Source organism: Taeniopygia guttata, chromosome 2 (genome assembly GCF_048771995.1).
Source record: "Taeniopygia guttata chromosome 2, bTaeGut7.mat, whole genome shotgun sequence".
Taxonomy (NCBI): domain Eukaryota; kingdom Metazoa; phylum Chordata; class Aves; order Passeriformes; family Estrildidae; genus Taeniopygia; species Taeniopygia guttata.
The window spans coordinates 20,484,548-20,500,048 of NC_133026.1; the positions used below are offsets into that span (position 1 = coordinate 20,484,548).

The 15,501-nt window shown below is 36.0% G+C and overlaps 1 protein-coding gene across 2 annotated transcripts in view; it reads right to left on the bottom strand.

Moving 5' to 3' along the window:
- LOC100222908 (macrophage mannose receptor 1) overlaps window positions 1–15,501 on the bottom strand; it is a 52,070-nt gene that overhangs the window by 3,782 nt on the left and 32,787 nt on the right. For both annotated transcript variants that reach the window (XM_030264585.4, XM_072925484.1), the window contains exons 15-28: window positions 15,169–15,313; window positions 13,908–13,949; window positions 13,618–13,781; window positions 12,646–12,713; window positions 11,572–11,672; window positions 10,917–11,059; window positions 10,124–10,238; window positions 8,070–8,239; window positions 5,961–6,063; window positions 4,846–5,075; window positions 3,604–3,769; window positions 3,116–3,268; window positions 2,152–2,268; window positions 515–682 (exon numbers count right to left, since the gene is read on the bottom strand). In XM_030264585.4, coding sequence (XP_030120445.2) covers window positions 515–682; window positions 2,152–2,268; window positions 3,116–3,268; window positions 3,604–3,769; window positions 4,846–5,075; window positions 5,961–6,063; window positions 8,070–8,239; window positions 10,124–10,238; window positions 10,917–11,059; window positions 11,572–11,672; window positions 12,646–12,713; window positions 13,618–13,781; window positions 13,908–13,949; window positions 15,169–15,313 — 1,885 coding nt within the window. The remainder of the gene's footprint in view (window positions 1–514; window positions 683–2,151; window positions 2,269–3,115; window positions 3,269–3,603; window positions 3,770–4,845; window positions 5,076–5,960; window positions 6,064–8,069; window positions 8,240–10,123; window positions 10,239–10,916; window positions 11,060–11,571; window positions 11,673–12,645; window positions 12,714–13,617; window positions 13,782–13,907; window positions 13,950–15,168; window positions 15,314–15,501) is intronic.

Genomic DNA, 15,501 nt, shown 5'->3' on the forward strand with positions numbered 1-15,501 from the left:
TTCATTCATTCATCTTTTCACAACAGGAGGACACAGAGACAAAAGATCCCAAGCTGTTAAATAAGCCACATTTTATAAATACTCAATTCATAGAAACACTACATCATACTCAGAAAACACATGCACATGAGACTGGCAGAGGGAAATAAACAATGGCTACTCCACAGGCAGAGCAGAGGGGATGCCCTGAGGAATATGTTTGACAGATTTGTGTATGCAAGGCATGGCCCTTACATTGTGATTTCTCAACAGCTGTCAATAGAAAACACACAAACTTGTCAAGTGTATACACTAGGTACAGCTAAGATATGAACACAGACTTTTAAAAGCAATTCTTAAGGGACTTGACTACAGTCCAGAACTACTTTCTTGGCATGGAAATGTGTATCCTTTGGCATTTATAAAAACTCAGAACATGCAGCCGAAATGCATTGCGTGTAACAGACATCTACTAACACTAGCTTACAGAGAGTATAATCCATACATAAAACTAATTCATAAATGCAGCACTTACTTTTCGGCTTTTTACAAATATATCCTTTGTAGGAAGAGCAATAGAAATTATTCCAATACCCAGAGTCTGCATACATTTCAACACAGTGCTCATTTTGCTGAGAAGAAGGCTCTCCTACATTCCAGTTGACAAAATTCACTGCACTGCCATCTAGCCACAGCCATATTCCTAATTGAAAAAACATTGAATATGGAAAAAAAAAAGATAGTCTTAATTACCATACTGACACCTTCACATGCTCCATATTTATTGCCTTCCTGAGAAATTTACTTGTCGCTACTTTTGGGGACAGATCACTAAACTATTTTCTTCTGACACAATATGTTGCCCCTACGTTTTTATACAAATTATATAATATCAATTTTTGTGAAATGGCAGACAAATCTGGCTTATGGTGTTGCAAAGGCAAGACAGTTCCAAAAAATCTTCCTCAAGTGATAGCAATGGTGCAGTGTCAATTATTTATTCCATTAATAGAAATACATGATGTTAAAATATAGCTTCACTTCACCAGAATGCTCTTTTCCAGTAATTTGTAGGAAGGTTTTGTGTTACTCCTTTCAAAGCCCACACTGAAGTCTTTCTTGGTCCAATTTTATTTCATTTGTTTTCCAGTTTCTACTCATTTTCACAAGCTTTACACTATTTTCCTTTTTATAGATCTCCTTCCAAAACCTTGTGATCACTATTGCTCAGCTGTGCTTGGGACTTTCTGCTTCTTCCTTCCAGTTCCTTTTTTCTTTCTTTCTTTTAATAGTGCTATTTATTTAAAACAAATATACTCCTTGTGACTGTAAGTTGTACTCAAGCAAATTCTTGGACTCAGAATGAAAATTGTATTTTGATTTTTATAAGATTCTACATATTTTGCTTTTGTTTTGGGTTCTTTTTTTTATAATTCCTGACACCCTTTGTATGAGGACATGGCAAGTGAATACAATCTGGATACACACATAAAGGTATGAAATTTAGCTATGCACTTATGCTGAAATTGCTATAATGACTATGTAGAGCTATAATGAAGAGCTGAAAAATTCTTGGGTTTATGATCACTGTAAGAAGTGTGCTGTTCTACACTGCTCTAGAACCACTTTTAGAAATACTTTTTATGTCAATTGACCGCATGAGTGAACCTCAGCTTTCCTCTATGTGTCATGAATATAAATGACTATCCTTGAATTCTTTCCTTCACCAAAAATTTTCACTATTCCTGGTTAAGATTCAAGCGCTGTAATTGAAAAGTTGTCTTATCCCTAAGAAGTTTGTCATTGAAGTGCTTGGGTAGGCAGTTGTAAAAACAATCTTCCAAAACTCAAGAAAACCCCACCTCAAGTCACCTGAACTATTTTGCTACCCTGACACTGATAGTTATACTGGTATTTTTTACCTGAACAGTACAAGACTGTACTTTAAAGTTTATCATAAGGATAGAAATATCTATCTAATTGAATATTAATTGCATTAATGTGAAAGCAATAACCATCAAATATAGGATTCAATTAAAGCCGCCTCTTGACTATTCTGTCTTGCTTTATCTTCCTTATTGCAGAATTATAATGTGTAATTTTCAGCACTCTTGCTAAAAAGCTTGCAGTAATTATTCACTAGAAAAAGGACACTAAAAGTAGAGAAAGTACCATCCACATTTCTGTACATTCCTGTCCAAAATGTTGATGTTTTCCCTTCAAGTGGTTCAAGGTTGTAGGTGAGAAAGTTGGCTTCAGCTGAGTCTTCAACTGACACCAGAGACGCACCTGGAAGACACAGGGAAGGAAAAATCTCTTAGAGATGTTTCACAGTGGAAAGCATTCTCATTGTCCTGTCAACAAGCTGCTTCATGAAAACCCAGGAACAAACCTAAGTATCAGAAAAGAGAGGGGAAATCCTCTCACCCAGTACCTGGTGGCTACATTTGCCATGGGTTTCACTGTTAGGTTCTTATTGACCACATGACAATATATACTTCCAGTGAAGATAAATCCATCTAAACCAGTTCTCCTGGAGAGTGATTGAGATCTCTGCATAATCTAATGGGAGACCAGACACCTAAGTCACATTGCCACCAATGCCATAAAGAACAGTGCTACCAACATATGAAGTCCAACATAATCAATCTTCATCGCTTTCCCAAAGAAGGAAGTTGAGAAAATGAAACTCCACCACAGCCCTAATTTACTCATATATTATCCAACCTAAACAGCTTTCATTCCAGTGGCATGAAACTGCAATAATCAAGGAATAAATTAGATCAAGAATACAAAAGATACAAATGCCATTAAGCTGTAGTGACCGCTGTGGATGAAGCTGTTTATCTCCCATCAGGGTCAAAGTATAAGATTTCCATTTTCACGATCTTCACTCCAGGCCACATAGCTCCTCTCATGCCTGGTCCCACATGCATGAGACAGTGCGGTAGACAGGTTTTCCATTACCTCCCACATTAAGGCAATAATTAGAAGCAACTGTCTTGTCCAACACTTGGACCGTACCCAGAATCACAAAAACACGCAACACATGTTCAGCTTTCCACAGTTAAGAAATCAAGTAGGTTTTGTTACTTGATACTTTTGATACATATTTTAGGAAAAGTAGGATACTCACCTAGTCGAAGGCATTCTAAAGACGCCTGGGCCCAATTTCTTGAAGAGGAAGATTCAATGTAGTAGCAATGACCTCGGAAAGGGATCCAAGATCTGTGTCCTTCTGATTCAGGACACTTTCCTGGAAGCTGAGGGGGCTCAGTGGGAGCTTGAACTGATTAAAAACAGTATAAAAAAACACTGTGTGACTACTTCACCGCCTTTTGATTTTTGCGTTTTTTTTATATTGCAAGTTTATTAAATAGGGGAATAAACAGCAGACCAGTGTGAGTTTTAGCTTTGCAAAATTTATCTAACACTATTGATATAAAGTGACAGCTACTCACAGTCGCACTGGCTCTTTCTTATTATGTGTTTGCCCTAACTTTAAAGTAGGCGGATTCAATCTAAGTAAATTCTAATGATTTCATCTCTCTAGCTCTGAAATAAACCCCAGCATCGCTAATGAGATGTTGATCAAATTGCAGTGTTCAGATTTCAAGTTCTTACCATCAGACTTTTTGCAAACAGAGAAGTAACTTTCGTTGCAGAATCCAGTCTTCCAAACTCCAGTAATGTCAAGATAGACACAGCCTAGTTTTTGTTTTGGCTCCCCTTCAGCCCATTTTGTGTACTTCATTCTCCAATTATCAATCCATTCATAATGCCCATTGGTCTGAGGAAAAAAAAAATCAACTGGAATGATTAAACACTATCAATCAACTATGTCTACATAGCACTTTGTGCTAAAAGGATTGGGGCTTTTCTTAGAAACAAATAACAAATACAAATGGCTCAAACTTTGACATTTTTGTTGTGACAAACAGATATTTATTGAGAAATACAGCAGTGCAACAAGTACTTTTCAGCCAAAGGAAATGCAAAGTGACATTGAGTTAATGTTGACCTTAACAATACCTTTAATTGGAGACTAATAACAATTTCATTAAAAATAAATTGTGGAAGTGAAATTCTGATGACTAATTTTTGTACTAGCTCTTTTCCCAGAAGTTTCAAGACACGTAGATTATTTTAACTTGGAATACATTTAAGTCCATAATCATTGCCCACCAAAGCTGGTTAACTCAGTGATTTATCCTGGTGATCAATATTAGAGGCATCTTTTGATTTTTGGGATGTGGTGTATTATGTTCATATATTTGGGGTTTTTTTCATTTGCTCAGCCAAATGGAGTGTGTGGGACAAGTGTCTATGCCAAGAAGAAAAAGATATTGTATTTAAATACACAGAAAGTATTAAAATAACAAACAACAGAGAAGGGGGAGTCAAATAAAATTGAACTAGGCAAACTAATTAATTACTTGCTACCTACCCTCAAAAATTTTAAAATACTCATCATAATAGCACCTTCTTATACTTCTCAAAATTAGGTATCATTAGATACCTAATGTTTCCTTATGTAAATTCTAAAATATTAGGATTTTATATCACATATAGATCACACTTATACCTGAAATATATAAAGAGATATTCCAAGATGCTAGACTAAAATGCCTTATTTGGAAGTGCACAGAGTGGAATATCATAGAAAAAATGTGAAAAGCATGTGCAATATACACAATTTAATCACATTAACAGAAGAGGATGGATTCCTCTGACAGCACAAAGAAGTATTTAGGTCCAAGATGTAAGCAAATAAGCTGAAGTAAATAGAGAGATGATAAGACTTTTCAGTTCCTGACTTGTCCATGAGAAAAGCAGCATCATGTTCAATTAGTTTCATTTGCTTACCACATTGCTGTTAAGACCAATCCACACAGGCACCCCATACTTTAATATCTTTAGCCACAGGAATGAATGAGTGTAGGTGTCTAAGACACTGGAAAGGTCAAATTGATTTTGTTTGCAGTTTTTCCATGCATCCTCCCATGTCATTTTGCTTTGGATGAACAAGTAACTACTATTCCCATAACGGATAATGTTGGATGGGGATGAGGTTGTAGAAGGCACAAATTCAGAATCTGTAAAACAAAGGACAAAAAAAACCCATATACTTGTTCAAAAGGGGAGCATGATTTCACTGTGGTTGTAAATAGAACTAAAAAAAGTCTTCCTTCTTTATTTCATATTCCCTGGTTTATAATGAGAATGGATAAGATGCACTATGCTTTAAGCCAGCAACAGTAGTAAAATTCAATTACAAAGCTATAGAGAGTTAAAGAGCTGTTTAAAGCAATTTATGATAAAGAGTAAAGGAGCATTTTGTATAATCATCAAGAACAGTATTACTGAAATTACTTGGGATTAAGTCAATTTTTTTCATAAAATCTTTTTTCATCAAATGAAATACTTTGCAGAAACTATTTGGTTTCCCAAAGACTTTGTTTTTTCCAAGAAATACAATGGTTGCAACAGACCAGTCCTTAAAAATTGCTCAGATACTTAGATGCTAGATTTAAATATTTGTAATCTCTTTTTTGGAGACAATTTTACTCAATTTCAGTGCAGATGGGTTGCAGTCTCATTCCAGATAGTTCACGCTACATGTACAAACCAGTATTTTCCATAACATGTTTTGAAAGCCAATGTATTCAGAAAATTATAAAAACTATGGAACAAATGTCATATCAAGAGTCATACTAGACACAAAGATGCAGACACAAATTCCAGCTCAGGAAAATAGCAACACAGCATTTGCTGGGAAGTGTCAGATGAGAGCAGTGACTAACGAGACTTCTGACACATTTGGCTATTTGACCCTTTTCTTCCTGCCTGAAGAACAACTTGTGCATTTATCTTTATTGGATGCAAAATCATGATTAAATCCACATATTTAAGCAATTTCCTGTGGGAAAAAAAAAAAAAAGAAAATAAAAAGTTTTGGTTTTAACTAAAAAGAGAAGTACCTGCATTAATTTGGCATATATATCCTCTGCTGTTATCACAACTCTGATCAGCCCACTTCCCTGCTTCCTTAACAGGTTTGTTTTTCATGGCAACACAATCAGCCTCGAGGCAAAGAGATACAACATCAGTTAAAAATAGCTAGAATAAGCAAGTATAAAACTTTTGACCCCCATTTGCATCTTCAGACACAAGTAATGCTGGAATTTTAGTCTCATTATCATTGTAATATTTAGGAGCACAAGTTTTAAGTTACACAAATGATGTGGAAGTTTTATTCCTCTTACACGTCACAAGTTTATTTGACTTTCTATTGCACTACCTTGGGGTGAGTAAGAGGACCAGAGAAATTCTAGTATTCTCAATCCTCAGGCATACAACATGGGGAGGAGTCACAGATAATTTGAAGAGAAATTAGATCAATCATTGTAGAAAAGACTGGATAATTTTTCCCCAGAAATAAAATGGAACCCTTAAAGTGCAGTGCAACAATTTATTGTTTCAAGCTGTAATAGTACACACAGCAAAGTTAGAACAGTTCCTGCCAAAAGGCAGCCACTGCTCTGCCTTACTATGACATTTCAACTTCTCTGACATGGACACAATAGCTAGAACTTAGATTAGCACATATTAAATAAACAGTGATTAGTGCAAAAGCCTGCAGGGTTTCAAGTGGCTTTCTGCGATGAAACATCCATATTTATTTTTTTGTTTACTTGTTTGTTTTTTTTTCTGTTCACAAGATGTTCAGATAATTACTTCATTTTTGGGTGAAAACCCCTTTGATTTAAATCTTTCAAACTGAACCGCTGCATACTCATTTTTACTAACTATGATAACATTTTTTTGCTAAGAACAAGTAAGCTTAAAACAAAATATAAAATTTATGAAAAAGGGACTCTATAAGTTGTCACATAAGACTTCATAAAATCCTATTACTTCACATAAAAAGAGACAACTTTTTTTTTAAAGTAGCATTTCTAAAATATTTTCCTTTAGAACTCCAAATTCTACCTATTTTTTTTTCCTCCTTTAGAGATAAGAAGCTCAAAGGTGCTCTTTTCAAAGACATGGAAAAGGATATTATACATAAAAATCAAATTTCTACATTAAAAACGTTATTCAAAAGAAACAGAGTTAGCACTATAAAGTGCTGTAGCTCCAGAGAACACACACGTGATCAGAGAGAAAGGAACTCTGGGACCTATGAGATCAGTTTGTTTGACATAAAAAGAGAGTGATTTTCTGGTGGTTCGGGGTTTTTTTTCCTTGTAAAAATTGAATGTCTGTCTTTGTATAGACTCATGTCCCTCCTGCAACTGTGACTGGCAGAATTTGCTTATTTGCTTATCTGTAAGACACCTGCTTCAGGGGAATGTCTGTAAATGCCCCCTTGCTAACTACGTGCCAACTGGGAAGCCTGCCAAGCTCTGGCACAACTGTCACCAGAGCACCAGGGTGATGTTCTCATTCTTGTGCTTTTGGGAAAATGCCGTGGGGCAGGAGAACCACTGCCCTTTTGACACAGCCTATGAGAGAACACAGCCTGAACACAAAAGCTGTGTAGCCTTCACCAACACAGAGAACTGAAACCTGAAACAAGTCTTTCTATGATCACAGATCCTGTCACCAGCTGATACAGCAGCTGCACAAGGCTCAAAAGCATTCACTCTACCTGGATTTATATCCCACATGCATACAAGTATCAAAGTAGTAAGGCAAGCAGTCACATACCTAAAATCACCACAAATGCATGAATTCAATCTTAGGCAAGGTGGGTATTGGTCTCTTTTCTCTAGTATAACAAGTGATAGGACAAGAGGAAATGGCCCACAGTTGACACAAAAAGATTGGATATTAGGAAAAAATTCATCACTAAAAGAGTTTTTAGGCATTGGAACAGGCTGCCCAGGGAAAAGTGTTTAAATCTTCATCCCTGGAGTTATTTAAAAGAGATGTAGATGCAGCAGTAAGGGACATGGTTTAGTGGTGGCCTTGGCAGTGCTGTATTAACAATGGAACTAAACAATTCTATAAGCCTTTTCCAACCTAAATGATTCTATGATTCTATAAAATCAAACTTCAGTGAACAATTTGTGATTGCTATTTACCTGGCCGCTGTATGCATATAAACCCATATGTCCCGACGGGAAGCCTTTGGCCCAGTTTGTAAAGTAAACCCCTGTTCCATCTGTCCAGAGAAACCTCATTTCATGGTTTATATCATTTAATCCAATCCATGTCTCAGTGGAAAAATCTTTTAAATGGAAGGTAAGGAAAGCTAGAATAAAAAAATGCAAAGAAAAGAGGAATAATTTTAATATAGGGCAGTTGAAATATTTGGCCTCACTGAGATTGGTGATATTAAATACTTTTTCTGAAATACAGAACATTTCACTGCTGATAACAAAAGCAGGTGAGATGAAAAGGAGATGAATGTTGAGTTTGATGAATGGGGAAGTAGATATATAACTGTGGCTTTGGGAAAAATACATCATCTAAGTATCTAAGCTGGTATTGGAATGAACCCCAAAAACATGACAGAAATTATTTGTATAATGTCCCAAGACACATCTGAATCCTAGTTCAAGACATTAACCGCTGTGGGAATCACACACATTTTTGATAATTCTACAAGAGTGGCTGTCCCCCAGTGACACAACAGCACCACCGAGCTCCTGCCATTTGTGTTTCTGCACAAGCAGTGCTGCTCCAGAACCATGAGAGTGTTTCTTCCCTCCCTGGACTGCTGGGCAACAGTCTGCATTGCCTTGGCAGGGAACAAAATGCACAAGAAGCATGCTTCAAATGAGACTTAACAGAACTATTAAACACAAGCAAATCAATTATCACAGCTTTGCACAGTCCAGGTGGGTGCTGATGTGTCTTAGCTAGCTCAGAGCAGGTGAGGTCAGCTGATGTTCATCCATTATGAACATTATGAATTATATTCAATCTACTAATTCATGCTACATTGAATGTGGTGATAAAATTAATATACTATGGCTTTTGCCAACCATTGCAGTCATGGTTACGAATGTTTTTTCCTCTGAAAAGAATAGATTAATTTCTGTGTATTCTGTTAGTCATTCACCTCCCTTCAGCATTTTTAAATGTATGCAGCTTACTCTTCCAGGAATGAAACCTGTAGGTTTTTTTGCCAAATATTAGAATTGCTGTTCTGCCAGAAATTGTAACAGGAACTCAAGTCTTTATGCCTGCACTTCCTGCAATGATAATGGTTTTGTGCTAATAGCTCCATTGCTCATTTCTCTTTTACCCAGAATTCAAGTCCAGTGCATTATTTAACCACTGCAGAAATTATGTAGAATAATAATATAACTGCTTGAAAAATGAAAATTTGATTCTTCAGCTCTTCACAAGTGGAAATCATAAGTAGTACTAAGTTTTTATCAGCAGTTTAAATTAAAACTGCTCAGATTTCAGTGCATTGTTTTACAATGATTGAGGTTTTAGTGTGCTCTCTTGAGTTCACAGACAGTATGTGTTTTGCAGCATTTGTTTTTCATCACATTCACATGTAGGATAAAACAGTATGCCTAAAAAACCAGTCTATCTATCAAAGTCAATCTAACATCTATCAAGGGCTTCCTCTGTTTTTAGTTTGGATGAGTGCCTTGTTTATTCAAGCATAGGGTAGCTTTCCCCCCTCTCATCTCCCTGAGACATGGATGCAGCTGTTGGGTTCATTGCAATAAGCTCCTCTAGTGAAAAGAGTGGCACTTCTGTGAGGTGAGCTCTGGGTATGTGTGTGAGCACTCAAGCCTCTTTCAAGTTGCCCACAGGCAGGTTCTCATGCTAAAGACATTCTATTTGATTTAACAAGAAATCCATGCAGCAAGTTAATGCCACCTAGTGAAATCATATTGTTTGGAATGGAAATTGCAGGGTCCAACTGGCATCATGTGCAAGCAGAAAATAACACTACTTTGGCTGCCAGGACAATATACACACATATATATATCTCTGAGCCAACGCTAAAATTTGGTAGATTTAATGGAAGACATCTAAAAATTATATGTTTGGGAACAAAAATCAAATATGCAGTCATTATTCAAATCTGTTGGTATTCAGACAAAACCCCAGCCAGCCTGTAAGGATTAAATGTCATCTCATCTAGTTGCTACAAAACTGTGCACAGTACCTTGCACTTGTTCATTAGGGATCGAGGCCAGGTTTCCTCCTAAATTCATGCAAGCTGTTCGTGCAGCGTGCCAAGTAACACGTTCCTCTTCTGTAGATCCAAATATTTTGTAACACTAAAATATGAACAAATTCTCTATATATTATCTTCACTCCAATATCCCTCAATTGATAATCACTGTTTTAAACAGAGCAGGATGAAGGAAAGGCAGCAAAATAATGCATTTATCTGAAAAAATACATTCAACTTTCAATGAGCTCTTGTATTAGTCCTGGTTCTATATAAAATTAGAAGTCTCACTAAAATGTTTTGCTCAACAACTAGATTTGATCTGAAATCCCTAGAAAATAAGCAAATCCTGATTTTTCTATAGACAGCTAACAGTGCTAAGTTATACATGACTGGTCTTAGTCTGTCTAATTATTGATGTTATTTTACAATACACACCATGTTAGTAAAGGAAGACAAAATGTAGTCAGTAAAAAGCATTACAGTTTGATCAAAAAACACCTAGATCAAGGCATCAATAGGAATTCTGACTAAATGTATACAAAAACATTTGAAGAGCTGACTAGAGAATTATCTTTCATCAACTGCAACTGAATTTACTTCATTAGAAGCATCAGAAAAGCCTTTCCTGCAAAACAATGGATAGGCAAACAAAGAAAAGCATGTGTCATAGCTCTCTGCATAATATATTGTATAAATAAGAAACAGTACGATTAAAAAATTCCCTTGTTTTCTATTTAATGCTTTGCCAAACATCCAGCATAGATCGTATTTGTTATGGTACCTTGTTACGAAAAGAAAGCCAAGCTGGACGACATCCTCTTGGACTTGAAAATGTTGTTGGAGGAGCAGTTGAATTAATGGAACTGTTGTGCCTTTCACATATGTAGGGATTTGGATAGCCACAGTTTATATCATTCCAAAATCCTGGGTGTAAGATAAATGGGGAACTGTATGACACCACGTCTCAAGCTGGTTAATGGAAATCAGTTTCACTCATTCTCACATACAGTGCTTTTAGTTGAAAGATAAGATCAAAGCTGTCTCTTGGTTTATTATCATTCAATATCAGTGTCTAGGAAAAATATGTCACTTTATACACACTGTAATTACAGACTGTTAAAAGCTTTGTAGAACCAGGTACTAGAAATTTCATAGTGACACATTAGGTCAATTTTAATAAAAAATGTAAACCAGCAATCACAACCACAGACTCTGGCCACAAACCTCTATCAGATCTTCCCCATGTTAGGCTTCAGGTAAGCACAAGAGTACAAAACTATTAAGTCATTTAAGTAATAATATAGTCTGCTTCAATCACTTTTTGTAAAAAAGAAAAAACAACAAAACAGGAGGAAGGCATGCTTCTCAGAAGAAAAAAAATGTTGTGACACAAACACACAAATAATAAAATTCATGAAAGAACATACAAAACTCACCTAAATTCTTATACATAACGACACAGTTTTCATCATTATTTGCAAAGTTAGGTTCATGTGGTGCCCATGCCAAATAATTCACTGGAGTGCCATCCATCCAGCTTAATAAAAACAATCCAACAAAATGCTTCTTTAACATAAAATAGAACTTCTTCCATGTTAAAAAAGTAACTTTTTAATATGCTAAATATATCTGCTCATAGTAAAATGTACAAGGTTTTTTGACCAACTTGCCTCTTTACTAGTTTCACTAAACTACTCTCTGCTCAAAGACACAAGGTAAAATACAAACATTGGAAAAACTGAACATCCATGTAGATTAGTCAATGAACAAAACTGTAACCAGGAAAATTATTAGGACACATCTTTCTAGTGATCTGCAAGTGACAGAGGTGCCCAGGTTCATGCTTCAGACACATTCACAAGGTGCTTAAAAGTATATTCATCTTAGGGTCCCTACAAAACAGCAAGGCAGAAATACCTCCTTTTCAGACGCTCACCTAACTAATTATCCTAATTATCCTCTGGAGGTCCCTCATTGTTACTGTGGACTATGAGGAGATCTGAGAACTACTAGGCATCTATCCAGGCTCTTCAAACACAGACTGAACTGAATCCAGGCCTAAATAAACATCACATATCAAATATGGTGCTGCATATTGATATTCAGAAAGGCTTTCAGAAAACCTGCTTGACCTCACAGTGCAACAGCTATCATTGTTCCAGAAAAAGAAAATAGGTTTCATTTGCTCCTTTATTAGAGTCTGTTGTCAGCAGTTAAGGATGGGGTAAAAAAACATTTTTACCTACAAAATGTCTTATATATTTACAGTTAGAACATCTACCTATATTTTCAGTATGAATCACATAATAAAGGAAACGAGGATTCCTGAATAAAAATTCAAAATATATTAGCTGCAGTATAATTTTTTGTCTAGCTTTGAGCAAATTCTATTTTATTTAGGAAACATGCAGCATTTCTTCTGCATAATCTAGAGCTAAACTAAGATGCAAATAAACCACTTGGGAATACAATAATGTTTAAATTATGACTCAAAACTGGGTGTGACCTACCTTGTACGTTGGTCAATACTCAGTTGTAAACCAATGAAATATGCATCCTCTTTGCCATTTTTCAATATCTAGAATGCAAAAATTAAAATTACACAAATGCCTTCTATTGTCATATAAACCTATTTTGTTACTGATGAGTAATATACCTCTAACTGACAGAGGATATGAACTGGATACATTCTGTAGCTACAACATTTAAGGTAAAGCAGCTCACAGCTGTCCACAGTCATGCTTCCCCATTGGGCAAAAGGTGTGGTCACTGTATCAACACTTCTCACATTGCACTTGAAAGCCACTGAAATCAGCACCTATTGCACCTATTGCGCAGTCTCTGCAGTGGACTTTATCTGACTAACTCCTTGCAAAGACAAGCCCCTTCCTACATTTTGGATATAAATTGATACATGTCCTTGTGTCCTCTTCAGCCAGCTCAGGAAATGTTCTATGTAGTTTAAATATAACTTTTAAGCACATTCCAGATTAAAAATAAGTTGGCCTCAGCCAACATAAAAAGCAAACAATTCCAATGATACAGTAAATAGGATTTCAAACCTCTCTATCATGGCATAACCCATATCCAGTTTCTTCTCTCTCCATAATTATATTCTCACAAGAAGGAGGCAAAGGAGCAAACTTGAGGACCAAAAAGAGACTGCTAGGTAGACTATAGCCCAGATAAACAGAAAAACTCTAAATCCCATGTTCTGAGTGTTGCATGTAAGTCAACCGCTGCTTTGATTCACTACTTGAGATATCCTACTAATATAACTTATCAGTGTAATAGTTTTTGCTAAAATTAAGCTACAGATGCCTTAAACGTTAGCATTAGCTTGTTCTTCGTACTAATCTGGCTTAGTGTAACTGCAATATCTCTATCAAAACTTGTAGGGAGAACACCATGGTGAAAAGGATCTGTGCCCATGCTCACTTGTTTTGGATGGTTTATTCCATAGTATTAATGATTTTTCTTACATATCGCCAGAGGAACTTTCTTTCACTTTCACTCTCAATGACAGAAAGGTCTCCAAAGTTCTTTTTGCAGAACTCACGACCCTCTTCCATAGGAACAGTCTCCGTGCTGAAATAGTACTGTTTGTCTTCGTGTATAATCCATCCATCCTCAGTAGTCCTGTATTCTGTAAGATAATTGCCAAGATAACTGTTCTGTTCCTGAGGCACAAGAATCCTCCTTAATAAAATTTTAAGAATGCTTTTGAACACACACACACACGCAAACAAAGAGCAATAGCAGTAACACCTACCGGGTACAGGAGATTCTGTTGGTTCAGGCTTCACACTTGCCCCTGTGACAAAAAAAAAAATATTATTATAGTATACTTTCTGTCTGAAGAGAAGATATTTCCTGTGACTGACAGGCGTGTTTTAATACTGACATTGACTTTCACAGTTAGCAATGGATTTAGTACCAAAATGTAAAAGGAACTAAATAACCTAAATATCTTAATTTTGGTATAATATTCACTTTTAAATATGTAGTCTTGTTCCCTGAAGCTGTACATGCAAAGTATTATAAATACTTTGAACTTTACCTGAATCAAATAATTTTTTTTACTCATTGAAAGCAGTAAACCTTATGTCCCAAAGTATTAACTCTGTAAAGACAGTTGTCCTCGATCTGCATCTCCCTCTTTTTCTGTGGCCACCAATATTTGAATTCTGACTTAAACCAGAGGCAGGAGGAATCCAGGCTGGGTTATCATCTGATGGGGTGCCCTAACCACCACAGGGTGAGGTTCTTTTCATCTTTCTCCAGTTGAGAGTAACTTCTACCTTGATCTTACAAATTTCCCTAGATAAAATCTCACTGGAAATGATAAAGAAATTAACTGGTCCTTAATGAAAAGAAAAACTTTAGACTAAAGAATTCCCATTTGTTTTTGCTATGGCATCATGGAGATGGGATCTTGAATGTCATTAGCATCTCAGAAAAACAATTTATTATACAGAAAAACTCTGTCAGTTTAGGCTTGCCAATTAGTTTTGTACTAAAATGTAATCTCACTAGTAATGACATCTATTAAGACAATCTATGCCTAAGAAATTCTCTTATCACTAAAAGGCAGAGCTGATATTTATTGTCAATAATCTAATGCAACATCTTTATTTTGCTCCTCTCCATCCCAACATAAGAATGCAGTAAAACACTCAAATATGCTGCACTTTCTAAAAGCTCAAATGTAGATAGATGCACTACTAGTGAAACTCAAGTGTTCCCTAAATTATAAACATAGTCTTGATATCTTCAGTAAATAAAAAGCATCCAAACACATATCTCATGAGAATTTAGCAAGTAATCAACATGTGAATATAGAAATAAAGTATCTTGAAACCAGGCTCCATCCTCAAACTACACATTCTTAGCAGACAAAACAGCCCCTGAGGCAAGTGAAGGAGGGAACTATTCTTATAAAGAGGTTTTGAATTTTTTTTTTTCTTACAACTAAGGTAAAAATCAACTGAGAATATAATCTTATTACACTAATATACAGGAGTAAGCAGTACCTTTTCTTATTTGGCAAATCCATCCATACATATAATCACAGTGCCTGTCATTCCAAAGCATGCTGGAATCACCACTGATCTCTGTACAAAGTTCAACTCCTTGATAATTATTTGGTTCTCCAAAGCCCCAGTTTTCATACCTCACCTATGACAGAAGAAGTTTTGTGAAGATTCTGTTATATGAAAATAAAGTAAGGGAGAGAGGGAGGAGACAGCATCAAAGCACAGACCTATAAATTGTTCCTGTTGTCAGGTTAAAAACTTAGGAGGAAATGAGAATCCCCCTGTGCAAATGCTGAAATTTCAAACTTTTTCAGATTGCAAATGGATTGC